The sequence below is a fragment of the Labeo rohita genome, chromosome 13 (genome assembly GCF_022985175.1).
Source record: "Labeo rohita strain BAU-BD-2019 chromosome 13, IGBB_LRoh.1.0, whole genome shotgun sequence".
NCBI classification, from domain to species: Eukaryota; Metazoa; Chordata; class Actinopteri; order Cypriniformes; family Cyprinidae; genus Labeo; species Labeo rohita.
In genome coordinates this window covers 33572750-33592485 of record NC_066881.1, presented here as the reverse complement: position 1 = coordinate 33592485, position 19736 = coordinate 33572750, and the positions used below count along the sequence as shown (strand labels likewise).

Below are 19736 nucleotides of genomic sequence, written 5' to 3'. Positions count from 1 at the left end.
GTGCTTCTTTGTATGGGTGGGAAATCAAGCCTCCCTCAGAAAAAAAAAAAATGTGACTTTTCCCATCAAACACACTGTTTTTACATCCTAAAGAGCACATGGATGTCTTTTTATGGTTGTGCAGAACCCAGTCTGAAAGAGCGGGTGAAATACGGCTCTAATATTAGCCTAACCCAGAAAATCTATTTATTTACACTAGAGCAGCAGGATGTGGCCATAACCCCACCGTCCTCAAGCGTCCTCCATCATTTCTATATGAATCTTTAAACATGCCGCCCGTACATCACACTAATGAGAGAAAGAGAGAAACATTTCAGATGTGTCCACACTTACTCACTTATGGATTGAAAATGTAAACAGAGAGTAAATATTTGGTTTTCAGACTAATCAGGGAGAGTGTATGTAATGTTATGAGGCTCCGCTTCTCAACGTCTGACCTGAAACCTGACACTCGGGCTGTATATGTGAATGTGGCCGTTTAGTCTTTCCTTTAAGCACATATTTAACCGGGTGTAAAGTTCATATGTGCCGACGCACCGATGACATCTGGAGTTCAGGCAATTCTAGAAATATTCTGTGGTTGTTTCACTGCATCACTTACAACTACATCTGCATTGATGCATTTGCCAGATGCTTTTATTTAAAGTGCATTAAAGCTGCGGCATGCATTTGATCAGTTTATATATACACATATATTATTTATAAAAATTGGACAGATACAGATAGATAGAAATTCACATTAACTAGAAATATAAAATATATTTATTATACTTACAATATAAAAATGAATGTAATTAAATATATAATAAAAATTACAAATAAAAATGATTAATAATAACAACAACAGCAAATAATTAAAAATATGGTAAAAATAACATTTCTAACATTTTATATAATTATTTTAAATATTTTAAATTTTAAATATACATTTCTGCATATATGCATTCAAAATTTTTGGTCAGCAGATGTTTTTTAACTAAATATTTTATTCTGCAAAGATGCATAAATACACAATACAACTAATAATAATAATAATAACAATAATAATAATCATAATAATAATAACAACAATAACAAAATGTATTATTATTATTATTATTATTATTATTATTATACAACTAATAAAAATAACAATATATTATAACCGTTTAAATAAAAAAATATAAATTAGTATAATATAAAATTCATACAGCAATAATTAAAAATATGGTAAAAATAACATTTCTAAAATTTTAAATAATTATTTTAAACATTTTAAATTTTTAATGATAAATTTATGCATATATGCATTTAAAATTTTAGGTCAGTAATTTGTTTTTTAAATAAATTAATATTTTATTCAGCAAAGATGCATAAATACACAATACAACTAATAATAATAATAATAATATAATATAATAACAAAATATATTATTAGAATAATATATCTAATAAAAATAAGAATATATATTATAACCATTAGAATTTCAATCAAAACAATATAAATTAGTATAATATAAAACTCATGCAGCAATAATTAAAAATATGGCAAAAAAAATATCCTAAAATTTGAAATAATTATTTAATATATTTTACACATTAAATATACATTTATGCATATATGCATTCAAATTTTTAGGTCAAGAAGAAATTAATAAAAAATAAAAATGATTAATAATAACATTTTACTGTTAATAAAAATGAAAATGTATATATATAAATAATTTATTTTATAATGTATTAAATAAATTAAAAAGTAATATATTTTATATTAAATATATATAAAGAGGAAAAATTAAAAGAATATTAATTAGTTATATAGCAATTTCTCACCTGTTTTGATGAGGTGAAAACTATTAAAGGCTATTTAAAGGCTTTAAACGCTCTGTTTGGCTGCCGGTATGTGACTGCGCAGGTGGATCTGTCCTGAGACGAGCAGACGAAGCCTAAAAGCGCAATCTGCTGCGCTGCGAGTCATCAGGCGGCGTGAGACGCGTTTCTTCAATAATCAAGCGCCTCCTGTCGCTATCGCCGTGTGAAACGATGACCGCCCGTGAGCGTCAGGCCTCGGCCCAGCTGGACGGATCTGTCAGCCGCATTACGCCGTTGCTGTCGGTACACAAACGACCGTCTGCTCGCTAACGTCAGCGCCCTCCTTCTGTTCCCACTGATCCACTACAATCACTTAAAGAGCTTCCCGGTGCAAACCGTCTATTCACGGCCAATCAGCTCCAGAAGTGGCATCAAGTTAACAACAACGGATAATGAAGTGACTTGACAAGACACGTGGAGTGAAATTTTTACTGATCTTAAAACTCAAGACTTCATATTCCATCTAACACAATAAACCAGCTGATTAAGGCTGAAAAAAGCAGAAGAACCTGCTATTAACTTTTTTTATTTTTTATTCAATTTATTTAGACAAAGTAATGCATTGCATATAGAACTATAAGTTAAAATTGCATATTTTACAACGTCTTTAAGCATAGCTCATATTTCGTAGTAATATAATATAATATAATATAATATAATATAATATAATATAATAATAAACTTTGAAGTGTTGGATAAAGCTCTAACCCTATTCATTTTTAGTATTTTTTTTAAGTATTACATAATATAATATAATATAATATAATATAATATAATATAATATAATATAATATAATAATAAATAAAATAAACCCTAAATGTTACATTTCTATGATTACAAAAAAATAATAAAATAAATAAAATAAAAAAAGTAAAGTAAAGTAAAGTAAAGTAAAGTAAAGTAAAATAAAATATGTATTTAAAGTTGTTAAACAAACTCATAGCCCTAGGTATTAAGCTTCTAAAAATAAATACAACAATAATAATAATAATAATAATAATAATAATAATAATAACAATAATAATAATAATAATAATAATATTACATTTCTTTGACTTAATTAAAATAAAATAAAATAAAATAAAACATACTATTAAAGTTGTTGAACAAACCAAAAGCTGTATTAAGCTTCTAAAAATAAATACAAAAACATATATATATATATACACACACAGTATATATATATATATATATATATATATATATATAAATATATATATAAATATTATTATACATATATATATATATATACATATATATATATATATATATATATATATATAATAAATTAATTACACATTAAAAAAATTATATAATTATATATAATAATATATAGTAATATATAATAATACATAATAATATAATATAATATAATATAATATAATATAATATAATATATAAAGTTGTTGAACAAACCCCTAATCCTAATTATTACGTTTTTAAAAATATTCCAAAAAATTATATAATATAATATATATATATTAATTGCCAAATAAACCCATAACCCTATGTATTAGCTTCCAAAAAAAAAAAAAAACATAAAAAAATAATAATAATAATAATAATAATAATAATAATAATAATAATAATAATAATAATAATTATAAAATATAATATAATTTTAGAGTCAGATCTGTTACATAACCATTTTAAAAACCATTTTGACCAATTTGGCCATTTAGGATCAGCTTTAAGTAAAACAACTATCAGGAAAAAATGATAAAATATGGGATGGATGTTAATAGCAGGTGCAGACAAAGACAGGAGGACAGAACGGATCACTGATACCTTCTGGGAGCTCCGTCCTCATACGGCTGGATAATGACCACTTTGACGGTGATGGAGGTGCGCAGCAGGTCGATCATCTGCTCGTGGGTCAGCGTCGCCACCGCCACCTTACAGATCTCCACCAGCCGGCTGCCCTGACGCAAACCGGCCTTCCACGCGTATCCGAACGGCTCCACGTCGGCCACGATGCCCTCGAAGTTAACGTGGAAGCCGAGCTGACCGAGACCGTTCCTGCGCAAGGTCATTTCTGTCGTCTCACAGCCGCGCGTGACGATCTGGAGCGAGACAAACAGACAGAAAGACAAATCAGACTCAAATTATCAGTCACAAAAAGCATCACATGACTTCAGAAAATTCATCTTAACTATTGATAATTGCAGTTTTTTCGTTCTTGAGCTTGAAGGAAAAGAGCAGCACGGACATTCTTTAAAGATGTCCTTTTTAAAAAGTCATTTGGGTTTGGAAACATGAATTATTTCTGGGTGAACTGTTTCTTTAAGTAGCTCTGATGTGAAGGACAGACGGTAACAGGGAGACGAGCCAAAAAAAGGGATAAAACCAACGTCCCCCGGCAACATTTAAGTCCGAGCGGGACGGATGCGTGACTGTATGTCCTCTCAATCTAAAGAGCCTTTCATATGGAAATAAAGACAAGAGCACTCCAGGGAAAAAAGCTGATCTGGGAAATGCAATAAATCAGTCGAGAGTCACAGCAACTATTCTTCTGTCCGATGGTAAAAGCAGAAAATATTTACAATAAAAGATAAAAAAAGTAAAGGTTAACAATAGAATAGAATAGAATAGAATAGAATAGAATAGAATAGAATAGAATAGAATAGAATAATATAGTTATTGAACAAACCCCCATCCCTTAGGTAATAAACATTAAAAAAATAAATAAATAAATAAAATAAAATAAATAAATAAATAATAAAATAAATGAAAATAAAATTAAATAATATATAAATTAAATAAAAATTATAATAAAACATTTTAATAATTAAAAAACATTAAAAGTATTATATATTATAATTTTTATTATACATTTATAATTTATTACAAATTATTATTTATTTATTATAAATGTATAATTTACATATTTTTAGAAAAACGTATAACTTAATTACTAAACTTAATTACATTTTATAATAAATTTATAATAAAATAATTACACATTTTTAAGAAACCACTAACCCCAAGTATACAATGTCCAAAAATAAACTAATTAATTAAAAAACATTAATTTATAATATACTGTGACACACTTGTTGAACAAACTCCTAATTAAATACATGTATTTATTAAACAAAAAATACAATTATTATAAATAATATAATATAACATAATTCATAATATAAACTCTAAATATAATAATATAATAATCTATGCAATATAATTATATTCATAATAATAGTAATAAATTAAGCTGTATAATATAATATTACCAAATTTAACAATAAAATAACATAAAATATACAAAAACATAATAATAAAATAAAATAAAATTATAATAAAATATTTAAATAATTAAAAAATATTTACAAAGTATTATATATTATAAGTTTTATTATACATATATAATTTATTACAAATTATTTATTTATTGTAAATATATAATAGATAGTTTTTATTCTAAAATTTGTAGAAAAACTATATTTTACAATACATTTATTGTATAATAAAATTAAATTTGTATTTTATAATAAATTTATAATAAAATAATTACAAATTAACAACCCTAAGTATAAAATGTCCAATAACCATCCATCTTCGGTAATTTATTCAGACAAAGTAATGCATTTCATACAGACCTGTGAATTAAAATGTGAATTTGACAACATCTTCAAGCATGTCTCATATTTAATAATATAATATAATATAATATAATATAATATAATACAATATAATATATGAATATATTATATTATATTAATAATAATAGTATTTAAGCTGTGCATTATTATTATAATATTATTAAACATATATATATATATATAATAAAAAATATATTAAAATGAAATATACAATAAAAAATATAATATAATATAATATAACATAACATAAGAATAAACAAAACAAAATAAAATAATAAATAATATAAAATAAAAATAAAAATAATACAATTAAAAAAAAAAATATATATATATATATATATATATATATATATAATAAAAAATATAATAAAATGAAAAATAAAAAAATATAATATAATATAACATAATATAATATAATATAATATAATATAATATAATATAATATAATATAATATAATATAATATAAAATAAGGCTTGTTAAGGAGTGGTGTAGAGTTCAATTTGGTGCTGCTAGTAGCAAAGAAATGATACAGTGCTCGGGACCTGCCTGTCTTGAACTGGTTTGACGGGTGTAGTAATTAGCATTAATCCACAATAAACACGGCATTCTGAGTTGATGACAGTGCCGCTCACATTCATCTGCAGTGAACCACGCTCACAAGCTCATGTGACACATCACCAACATGCAATCTCATTCAGTCATTCTCCAAATCAGCAGACCATTACTGAGCTATGGGAAAACAGGAGTGGACGGGCAGGTGAAGGGTTAAGAGTACATATAGGAGAGCAGACTAATTAGCAAACGTGTATTTCATTAGTCGATGGAGTCATAAGCCACAGTGAGGTTTTGTGAGTCAGTAAATACTCTGAGGAGAGGCTGATCCGTCTTAAAAGCTTTACCGTAATAAGCTCAGCTAGTGAGAGTGACTCACTGTGAACTTGATTTCAACTGTTAGTATTACAAGTTGTCAACAAATACAGTCACTGATTTGGTGACCGAAATATTAGTTTGAATGAAGGACTGAAAGCACAACAGCTTGAGTCTGTTTACACGAGTCACATGATCAACAACAACAGACCAATCAGCTGCGAGCTTGAGGCTGGACTGCAACAATAACAAAATAAATCTAAAATCTTCATTTTAACTGGTATCCGTTCATATGAAAATGACATTAATGGGTTCTTAGAATAGCAAAATAATGTTGTACACAATGTTGTAATGTACACAAATTATTAGTGTTGCTTCATCGTCAAATACACATGGTGAAAACAAAAGATTATTACATTTAGAAAACCAGAAAACATATTATGAACTGCTCTGATGTAAAAATCAACTGTAAATAAATATATAAATCAATAAAATGTTTAGCATAAATACAATAAATGAATAAATATTGAACAATAAAATAACTGAAAATTGAAAAGCTAGAAAATAAATTCCATTGATACAGTGATCAAATGTTATGCAAATTTTATTTAGAATGAAAGAATGAATAAATAAACAAATAAAAGATGTCAATTTTATTTAATGTGATAAAATGTTACATAAATACATCAAAACCAATAAAACTGATAGCATACATAAATAAATAAATAAAACAAAAATAAATAATAAAAAATCTATATAAATCAAATTTAAAAGCCAGAAAAGATATCAGCAATTTTCTTTAATGATGATTAACACTAATTAAATGTTACGCGAATAATATATGACTAAAACTGATAGAATGAATGAATGAATAAATAATACATAAATAAATAAATAAATTAATTAATCAATTAATTAAATAACAGAACATAAATATATAAAACAATATTACAAAAAAAACAAAAAATATCGTCAATTTTCTTTGATATACTGATTAAATATTATGTTAATAATATATGATAAATAAAACTGACACAATAAATAAATAAATAAAAGATGTCAATTTTATTTTATGTACTAATAAAATGTTAAATAAATACATAAAATCAATAAAATTGATAGCATAAATAATAAACAAATAAATAAATAGATAAATAAATAAATAAAAGACGTACATTTTATTATGTACTAATAAAATGTTAAATAAATACATAAATACATCAAAACTAATAAACCTGATAGCATAAATAGCCTAAAGCATAAATAAATAAATAAATAAGTAAATAATAGAAAAAAATATATATATATCATTCAAATTTAAAAGCCAGAAAAGATATCAGCAATTTTCTTTAATGCACTGATTAAATGCAATGTAAATAATATATAATATAGAATAAAACAGAAAAAAGAAATAACTATTGAAAAATAGAAGCCAAGAAAAAGAAATAAATTTTCTTTAAATGTACTGATTAACTGTTATGTAAATAATATATAAGAATAAAACTGACAGAATAAATAAATAAATAAATAAATAAATAAAGGGCCAGAAAAAAAAAAATATATATATATATAAAATATTATATATTAAAATTTATATATTATTTATATATTATATATAAATAAAAATATATATATTATATCAAATATTTATTTTTGTCTGATGTAGCATGTTATGAAAATATATATAAAATTATATTATTTATGGTAGCATAAATACTAAATAAATAAATAAATATATATATATATATATATTTTTTTTTATTATTATTATTATTATTATTATAAGGCCAGATAAGATGCCACCAATTTTCTTTGATGTAATATCAAATATTGTGTGAATAAAATAAAAGAAAAACAATGAATGAATGAGAATGAATGCCAATGTCATGGGTTTGACTCCAAGCAATGCAAGTCGCTTTGGATAAAAGCATCTGCCAAATGCATGAATGCAAACACAAGCTCTGTGTGTACACAACACACACCAATGAATCATTCGCAATAACACCAGGAATGTGTAGTACGTAAGCAAATTTCTGTTTTATTTTCACACGGACTTTAAAGCAGCCCAACTTTGTGCTTTCCTTAAACACACATCATTAGACAGATCAACAAGACACTGAGGCAACTGCTGGTCAACTGCTATCAGTGTTTTCATTCAGTGCAATGAATCATTACACAAAGAACAACAAACAAACTCGGAGACAGCAGCTAGAAGCAAAGAAACCCGTCAAGTGAGCGAGCAGCGCTAATCCTCAGAGGGAGGCTGAACTCTCGCTCTTCCCACACATGTCTGTGTCTGTGTCTGCGTTAAACTGCTTTAAAGAGAGCAATCTGTTGTGCTGTCTGCCGCAGCGCCTCACGTTACAGCACCGCTCTCACATCCACCTCTCAAACTCAACACCGAGGAGCTTCAGAAACACACTGAGAAATGTGGAGGAAGTGTTGTCAGAGCGTCCCGTAACGCTGAGGATCTCCTAGACTAATGTGAGAGAGAAATACATGTGCAAACAGCTACAGTAGTATCAGCTGAAACCGTCATATTTGCAAATGTAGTGTCAAAACTAGCACTACGCAACAGTCTCCAGTATCAAGACATTTTTGCACTCACAAAATGCAAAATATAGCCCGAAATGACAATAATCACAGTCAGTCGGACTATATATATATAATATATAATAAAATGAACAGCATAAGTAATTAAATACATCTATTAAAAGAGTTTTTCAGTAGGACTTTACAATAAGTTTGTATTTTTTAAAATTAGTAGTTAAAGTCGCAACGAAACATATTGTGAACAATACTCCAAAAAGAAAAAAATAAGAGTGGGTTTCATTAAAAACTATGAGGTAAAATATATATATATATAAAAACAAAACATGCATGAGTATCAAAACTTGAAAAGCTGAATAAAAACATTAAAATATATACAATAAATATTAATTATATTAATATTTCAAAATATATAAAATAAAATTTTATATAAAAAAAGTTGTATATAACACTTGTTTAAACAATGTTTAAACTATATATATATATATATATATATATATATAATATATAATATATATCAACCTTGCTGACTACAAATACTAATTTATTTAAAAATATAAAAATTAAAGATTATTATAAAAAATTAATTCTAAATTAATGTTAATTAATTATTAATGATTTTATATATAAAAATATATGAAATAAAATTTTTTAAATAAAAGTTTTATATAATGCTTTTAAACAATGTGTTTATATATATATATATATATATATATATATATATATATATAAACTATATAAACTATATATATATATATATATATATGTGTGTGTGTGTGTGTGTGTGTGTGTATATATATATTATACAAAAAATAACATATTTAGGGCTGTCAGACGATTAAACATTTATTAGGCAAACTGAAACTTATTTTGTATGCAATTAATCGCAACTAATCGTTTGACAGACCTAAAAATATTATACAAAATATTGAAAAATGAGTATCAAACTTGCTGACTACAAATATTAATTTATTTAAAAATGTAGAAAATAAAGATTAATTATATAAAATAAATTATAATTATATTAATTTTAATTATATTTAATTATTAATAATTTTATATTTAAAAATATCAAATAAAATATAGTTTTATATATAAAAAATGTTTTATATAACAATTTTAAACAATGTGTTTAAACTATACATTCATAAATAAATAAATAAATAAATAAATAGTGGGCCTTAAAAATATGTACTTTTATTAACAACTGTTCATTGTTAGTTAATTTGCTCAGGTCCATTAAATAATATTAACAGATGCACCTTTTAACATTTTGTGATGTTGACAATAAAATTAATTAAGATTAATAAATGCTTTATAAGTAAAATAATCACAGCAGTTTTCTGTTATATGATTTTATATGTATTATTATTTGTATTATTATTAATAACATTAAATGTAAAAATACAATTCCTATTCACTATGAGCAAAGCTACTCATAACGCATCAAAAACAGACGTAAGCAACAGTGTCTCACTGCATTAAAAACTCGGACTCAATGTCCGTTCACACAACTCTATTAAATGGAGGAGAAAGCAGTTTCACTCCAGTTTAAGGATGGAGGATTTATGTGCATCTGTCAAATCTACATGCAAACAGAAGCAAAGTGAGAAACAACAATACTAGGAAACGGAGAGTACTGTGGGTGACTTAAAACTTTTGGCAGCAGGAGACTCTAAAAGCAGCAGCTCCGAGTGAGTCTGCAGATGTGAGGCGTCCCGCTCTCACTGCCAGGACTTGAGGTCCAACGCAGATGGCCAAACGGGACGGTAGAGGCCCAGATGGGCCGTACAGCAGACCTGTGCCTTCTGACAGCTTCTGGGCCGAGCGACTGCATCTCATCCAGAACAGACGAGCACATGCAGCAGATCCCAGCAGCCCTCTGGAAAAAACACAGCCCGCTCAAGGTGCTCTAAGAGACCGTCTTAGAACGTTTTTTTGCCATGCAATGTGGTTTGGACGCAGAACATTCTTCAAAAAGTTCCAGTGAAAAAAACAGAAAAGGCAAACAGGTTTGGACTGGCATGAGGATGACCTGCATTTCTGGGTAAATCATCCCTAGAATTCAGTAGCTCAAATAAAGCTGCTTTTATTGAATTAAAAATACAGAAAAAACTGTAAAATTGTGAAATATTATTAAAACTTAAAATAACTGTTTTCTGTGTGAATATACATTGAAATGTAGTTTATTCCTGTGATGCAAAGTTAAATATTCAGCACGATTACTCCAGTCTTCAGTGTCACATGATCCTTCAGAAATTATTCTAATATGCTGATTTACTGCTCCAGAAACATTTATGATTATCAAATCAATTGCACTGCCCATTTCTTTGTGAAAACAGTCATTTTTCATTATTCTTTGATGAATAGAAAGTTCAGAAGAACAGCATTTTTTTGAAATTGAAATATTTTTTATCATTATAAATGTCTTTACTGTCACTTTTGAACAATTTAATATAGAAGCCTATTTCCACCAAGGGATAATAAATAAATACAAAAAAACATCTCACAGTTTGGACTTTTTTTTTTTACTAAATTCTAAGAAGTTTACATCTTGCAATTCAGAGTTTACATCTCAAAAATTTGCATCTCAAAATGTATTGTGTAATAGTGATTTGGTAAGTCAAAATTGCGTTATATGTTATAAGAATAATTATCGATAATATAATATAATATAATATCATATAATATAATGTAACATAATAATATAATATAATAATCTAGTCCACATTAGTATAGTTTAGTCAGATTCAAAGACAAGAGTAATGCGTGCAATACTGTACAATTACATTTAAAAAAAAAAAAAAAAAAGTCACAATTTGTTAACTCATATATATGATATTTCACAAAAACTGCTGTTTTTACTCTATTTCTGATCAAATAGTCAAAAGTAATGTCTGCAATATTTTACAATATTATATTTTAATGATTATTACTATTAATAATAAAGTATCACAAAAGAAAATTGTATTGTACTGTGTCTGTCCTAAATTAATAGAAAATTATACAAACTTAGTGGTAAATGTAAAAAAATAAATAAATAAAAAAAAAAAAAAAAAAAATAATAATAATAATAATAATAATAATAATTATTATATATATATATATATATATATATATATATATATATATATATATATATATATATATATATGTATGTATATAATAAACAAATATTTGTTTTAATCATTATTACTTTACTGCCACAATTTATTGCATCCTTGCATAATAAAAATCATCAATTTAAAAAAACAAATAAATACGGACCCCAAACATTTAGAATGGTAGTTATAATAGTACTAGTGCATCAATATTATTGCAATGATATTTCACAAAAATTGCTGTTCTTACTGTGTTTTACCATATTTCTGATCAAATAAATGCAGCCTTGGTGAGCATAAGAGACTTCTTTCAAAAACATTGAAAAATCATCTGAACTTTTGACTGCTAAAGTACATTTTCCATTTTGGAATGATTATAATTGGTTATTAAGTTGAATATATATATATATATATAAAATTTATTTATTTATTAGTTTTTAAAGGGGTCATCAGATGCCCATTTTCCACAAGTTGATATGATTATTTAGGGTCTTAATGAAAAGTCTATAATATACCGTTTAAAATTTCTCAATGGTAGTGTAAAACAACACCCTTTTTACCTTGTTAAAATTAGCTTTGCAAACATCAACCTGTTTTATTGCACGTTGCTTTAAATGCAAATGAGCTCTGCTCACCGCGCCCCTCTCTTCTGTGGGGTGACGAGCCGTGCTCTGATACACTGTTTACTTTAGTCGCAAAACTTGCTAACTACCACGTTATTAGAAAAGGCAAAGGCAAATAATTATTAAAAAAAAACCTTATACTCACTTCTGCTTTAGGTGAAGTTGGATCACGAATGATTCGCGTGAACACAGACGCATTTATGTAGATTGAGGGGTGCATTCCCTTCATAAACAAACGTAATCCACTGTGTCTTCAGCGGGTCAGATGTCAGAGTAAAGGACAGCTACTATGTTCATTATTACATCCAACAGCAAAACACCTCAATCGCTTGTCTACGTCCCTGCCCTGGCATTGAAACAACAGTGATCGGACTGTTACAGCTCATCAGGGCGGGTCTAAGGTAAGACGGTCATGTCAATCAAGTATTGTGGGAGTGGCCTTGGTCTGTGTGACATCACATGGACAAGAAGCTGAGAATGGCCTGATTTGAAAAAGGGGAAATTATTTTTAGGGATTAAATAAAAGCGTGCACACACACTGCCAACACACATTTATGCTCAAACAACATGTAAAAGTGAATTTGGCATCCGATGACCCCTGACGCTGTAGAATATGCCACGTCTGTTGGCGTGTCTGTAGAAAGTCTATTGTCTGTGCAAATCCAATAAGTCATGTTGAAATCACTTCCAGCACCTTTAACTGCTAACTGGCAGCATTTGTGTTGTAGTAAAGCAGACAGTGGAAGTCAAATCAGAGGGCATGATTAGCATAAGCAGCGAACGCTCCTATCCTGTCCTTGATATTCATTGGCTCATTCCGTATGCAAATGTATCCCGTCCTCCAGGAGCGGCGCTGGATGCTCTACAGGTACGGGATGTCAGCTCAGATCTCACACACACACACGCGGTCGCAGCGCTGCGTTTGGCTCGTCTGTCGCAGCACGTGACACACGCGGCTCTGAGAAACAAGGACACCCTCATCTGAGCGCTGACCTGTGGCGCTGTGACTTTGAAGGTGTGCGGCGGCTTTCACTCTACACTCACACAGACAGAGACGCTTCATTTAATCAGCCTGACCCTGATGTTCACTAAACAGTGCACGCTCGCTTTTAACACCCAATAAATCCACACATACCGACACTGAGGATGGAAACAGTATATACAGTCATTACTGTTAACCATTTACAGATATACAAGATTTACAAACCTTTCATTTTATGAATTTGAATTAAATTGTCACATCTACAGTTTGCTGAATTTGACTTTGAGTTGGAATTGGAAAGGGAAAAAATAATTTACTCTATTGCAGTAATTACAATACAGTAAATTATTTTTCCCTTTTCAACTCAATCAGTTCAATTTCTGTTGTAGAACATAATTACAAAATTATGTCCTGAGATGTACTAACTGATTAGACATGTTTCTTTCTAAAGAATTCAAGAAATTAATTTTTTATATTTATAGTTTTTTTTTTATTAATTTATACCACATTTATACACCAATAGTCACTACAAAAAAACTGTGAAACATACTTTTTAAAAAAACATTAAATTAATGTTTTAAATATTTAAATATAGTATCAAAATTAATAAAAAATTAAATATATCATTTTACATATACATAAAAAAGCATAAATAAATACACATACATTTTTATTATTATATTACTATTATTTATATTAATTATTTATATAATTATACACTGTTATATACATGTATCTAAATATATAAATACATTTTATGTCATTATTACATTATAATCTAGTCTATATTATTAGTATAAACCAGATTCCAAAATAATGTAATAAAAAAACCTTACAGCAGCAATACAAATTTAAATTAATGAATAATAAAATAATAAGAATAATAATAATAAGAAGAAGAATCTTAAATTCAAATTCAAAAGTAATGTCTGCAATAATTTTATACTGAATATTAAATATTACTATATCTTAATAATATTAATAATATTTATGAAGTATTTAATAATACATATTATATTATATTATATACATATTCACATATAACACTTTAGAAATGTAGTTACTATAAAGTTTTATATAGTAAAATATTGTACACATTACTTCTGAATTTGATTCTGAATTTGATTATATTATATTATATTATATTATATTCACCTATAATACTTTAGAAATGTTATGAATATTAAGTTTTATTCATATTTAATATTGTAAAATATTGTAAAAATTACTTTTGAGTTTGATTATATTATATTATATTACTATATTATAATAGACATGTTTACATATAATACTTTAGAAATGTTATGAATATTAAGTATTATTCATATTTAATATTTTTAAATATTGCAAAAATTACGTTATATTATATTATATTATATTATATTATATTATATTATATTATATTATATTATACTCTAGCCCATATTACTAGTATAAGTTAGTCAAGCTCAGTCAAAAGTAATGTCTGCAATATTTTACAATATTATATTTTAATGAATATTACTATTATTAATAAAGTATCACAGAGGAAAATTGTATTGTACTGTGTCTGTTAAATTAATAGTAAATAAACAGTAAATTAAACAACTTAAATCGCAAAACGTAATTCTTATTAAATATGAAAAAACCAGTCACCTGTCAATCTGTTCTGCTTTTGCTGTGAGCATCTTCATAATAAAGATGCTGCTGTCCTCATATGAACACAATCCCATAGTGTCACTAACCAGGGAATCTCTAATCTCCATCAAATCAACTAAGCGCCCAGACAGGTGACACGGGTTTGTTTCGAAACGACTCCCGGATGAGAAACATCTGTTCTGGGAGCGTCTCGTCTGACGGCAGTCGCAGTCCTCAATACACAAAGTGCCTTTAGGAAATGAGGCCAAAACAGGAGCGGCGCTAATCCCACTCGGATCCAACGCACCGCGGTAATCCCTGGAGATACCACGTCCCCAAACCATCCAGGTAACCCAGCTGAGCTCATCAGACACACACCTTATTACAGCTTTCTCTGCCTTTCTATGTCTTTACTGCCCATAAACAAAGAAACCTCAAAACAAATCAAGAGCACTGTGAGCACCCTACCTAGACAGCGTTTTAAGACATCATAGGATCACCTGAAACTGTTTACATCTATTATTTAAAAATTCTGTTATTTAAAAATTATTTTTACAATCATTTAAAAATAAAGCAAATATAATTAGTATATATAGAATAATTCATATAAATAATTAGATAATAGCAGTAATAATTACTAGAATACGTTAATATAATAATTAATTATTTATATAATATAAATAATAATATACTATAATGAAATACCACTACTAATAATTAAAATATAATGATAAATTAATATTTATGTTTCTAATAAATGATTTAAAAATACAACAAATAATATAACATGAATATTAGTCTATTTAATCTATCTATTTTTTATGATGAGTGTTTTATTATGTATTGTCCTGGATTAATTGGATAATAGTAGTGATAATTAATATAATACATAAATATAATGATCAATATTTATCTAATATAAATAATAATCTACTAATGAAATAACACTACTAATAAATAAAACATATTAAATTTATATTTATGTTTCTAACAAATTATTTAACAAATATAATTAGTATGTATAGAGTAATTAATATACATAATTGGATAATAATAGTCATAATTAATATAATATATATTATTATATACATAATATATTATATACATATAATATAATTATAACATAATATATTATATACATATACATATTATATATATATACATATAATATATACATATTATTATAATAATTAACATTTATATCATATAAATAATAATATACTAATGCTAATGAAATACCACTACTAATAATTAAATATAACGATAAATTAATATTCATGTTTCTAATAAATGATTTAAAAATACAACAAATTATATAATATGAGTATTAATCTTAATTTTTTATGCTGAGTGTTTTATTATGTATTGTACTCAACTAATTACATAATAGTACTAACAAATAATATAATACATTAATATATTAATAATATTTCTATAACAAATAATACACTAATATGACTAAATACAACTAATAAATAAAATTTATAATGATAAATTAATATTTATCTTTGTAATAAATTATTTAAAAAATACAACAAATTATATATATATATATATATATATATATATATGCTCAATAAATTATTACAAATAGACACAGCAAATAATATAATAATCAATATTTATATAACAAATAATAATACACTAACATGACTAAATAGCACTAATAATTAAAATGTATAATGATTAATTAATATTTATCTTTTTCATAATTTTTTATATAATATGAATATTAATCCATTATATATGCTAAATAATTAGATAATAGTAATATAATATATTAAATATTATAATAAATATATTAAATATATATAAACGCTTAATAAATGATTACAAACAAACAACAAATAATACAATGCAAATATTTTTTTTTAATAAATTGTTTTATAAAACAAAACAAATATTATTATAAATGTTACAACATGATTAAAATACCTTAAACATAAACAAAACTGATGTCTTTGAACATTGTGCTATGTCTCGCTCTTCTCGCAGTGTCTACCCATCAGTCTGTGCATCATTATGTCACCAAGTGTTGACGAGAAAAGCACCACAAGAACCGAGGACGTCTTTGAATCGGGTTATTTCTGTGAAATGGCATCTAAGATGCTACTACAGCCTCGACGGCATCCGAAAGCCAAAAACTGACAGACTCGAGTGAGTTTAACTGGCTTGGGCATCTACAAGAGCCAAAAACACAGATCAGGAGCAGCGCCAGGAGTAACACACACCCGCACCCGTCAAACACTCTGGCCATCGATATGACTCCATCCCTCAGAGAAATCATGTAAGAAGATTAGGATGATTTCTCAAGGCACAGATTTCATCAGGCTGAGCTCTCCACAGGTACACAGGATCATATGTACAGGAAGATGATGAAAATGTTTAATTACAGACCCTTTAATTTATGATAAAAATAAGCCTGAATGTCCCCAAAGAAAAGTCATTAAAGGAATAATTAGATTGTTACCCAAGATAACACAAACACCACTTGCAAGACAACTTCCTTCTCCAGCTTAGAGAGGAAAAGAATTAGCAGGTTTTGATTGAGCCCGATTGAATTTTGATTAAGAGAAAACACTGAATTCAGTGGACAGACGTCCAAACAAAAGGATCCTGAACACATAATAAAAAGATGAATAGGAATAGGGCATCATGGGAGTTTAGGTCGCTAGTTAAAGTAATTGAGTTAAACATTAGGGCCCTGTGATTTCTGCAATCTTTTCCGTCTGAACACATGATCAGAGTCTCTAGATCTGCTCTGAGAGTCACTTCATGAGCATTTTACGGTTTCTTTTGAGTAAAACTTGTCATATACAAAGAAAAACCTAAAGGTCTCCACCGCAGCCCGTCAAAATAAAAGTTTGGTTTAACTTGAAGAAATTGTGACAGAAATATTACTTAATGTCACTTAAATCAATTAATTAAAGATGCTTTTGATTATTAATACTCATGAATCCATTCAATGGAATCCAGAAAATTTGTGGAAAACTGAATTTAGTAAAAATACAAAAGTAGTTTTAGTTACATTTTTAATAAATTGCTGTTTAATATCGTAAGTTTCATGACTGCAATGAATTAGAAATGCATTTTGATGAATAAAATTCAATTAAAACAGAGTCTAGAAAAATTAAAACAGAAAAAAAAAAAAAAAACGATATTGGGACAAAATAAAATATGTTTCTAATATATTATTTAAAAATACAACAAATAATATAATATGAATATTAAACTATTTTTATGCTGATTGTTTTATTATGCATTGTACTTGACTAATTAGATAATAGTATTAATAATTAATATAAAACATTAATATAATAATAAATATTTTATAACAAATAATATAACTAAATACAACTAATAATTAAAAATGTGATTATAAATTAATGTTTATATTTTTAATAAATTATGTAAAAATATGACAAATAATATAATAAAATATGATATAATATAAATATATTGTATATGTTGTAAGTTCATTAAACAATTAGATATTAGTACTAATATTTAATATAATATATTAAATAATAAATGATGAATATTTATATTTTCAATGAATATACAGATATGAAATATTACTTGATGCAATGATTTTTTACCAATTCAATTAATTACAGATGCTTTTGATTAATAATATTGATGAAACCATAAAATAGAATCCAGAACATTTGTGGAAAACAGAATTTAGTAAAATTACAAATGTAGTTTTAGTTAAATTTTTAAATAAATTGCGGTTTAATATCGTAAGTTTCATGATTGCAATTAATTAGACATGCCTTCTGATGAATAAAATGTAAACAAAAATTAAAACAAAACAAACAAAAAAAAAAAAACAGAAATTGGAAAAAAAAAGTTTCTAATAAATTATTTAAAAATACAACAAATCAAATAATATGAATGTTAATCTAATCTATTTTTATGCTGAGTGTTTTATTATGCATTGTACTTGACTAATTAGAAAATACAACTAATAATTAATATAAAACATTAATATAATAAATATTTTATAACAATATGACTAAACAACTAATAATTAAAATGTGTAATTGTAAATTAATGTTTATATTTTTTAATAAATTAAAGACATAAATAAAATAATATAACATAATATAAATCTATTATATATGCTGTAAGTTAATTAAATAATCAGATAATAGTAGTAATATTTAATATAATATATTAAATAATAAATAATGAATATTTATGTTTTTAATTAATATATCTATATTAATTACAGATGCTTTTAATTATTAATACTGATGAAACCATTAAATGGAATCCAGAAAATCTGTGGAAAACAGAATTTTGTAAAAATACAAATGCAGTTTTAGTTACATTTTTAATAAACCGCTGTTTAACATTGTATGTTTCATGATTGCAATAAGTTAGACATGTCTTTTGATGAATAAAATTTAATTTAACAATTAAAACAGAGTCTAGAAAAAAAACGAAATTGGGAAAAAGAAAATTAAATGACATTTTGGAAAAAATAGTCCCTAGTTAAACATGCACTACTGTTCAAAAGATTGGGCTCAGTACA

The 19736-nt window shown here is 26.0% G+C and overlaps 1 protein-coding gene across 4 annotated transcripts in view; it reads right to left on the bottom strand.

Annotated features, from left to right (window-relative positions):
• Positions 1-19736, bottom strand: part of LOC127175709 (signal-induced proliferation-associated 1-like protein 2) — a 176404-nt gene that overhangs the window by 60904 nt on the left and 95764 nt on the right. For all 4 annotated transcript variants that reach the window (XM_051126960.1, XM_051126962.1, XM_051126963.1 and 1 more), the window contains exon 9: positions 3641-3915. In XM_051126960.1, the coding sequence (XP_050982917.1) occupies positions 3641-3915 (275 nt within the window). The remainder of the gene's footprint in view (positions 1-3640; positions 3916-19736) is intronic.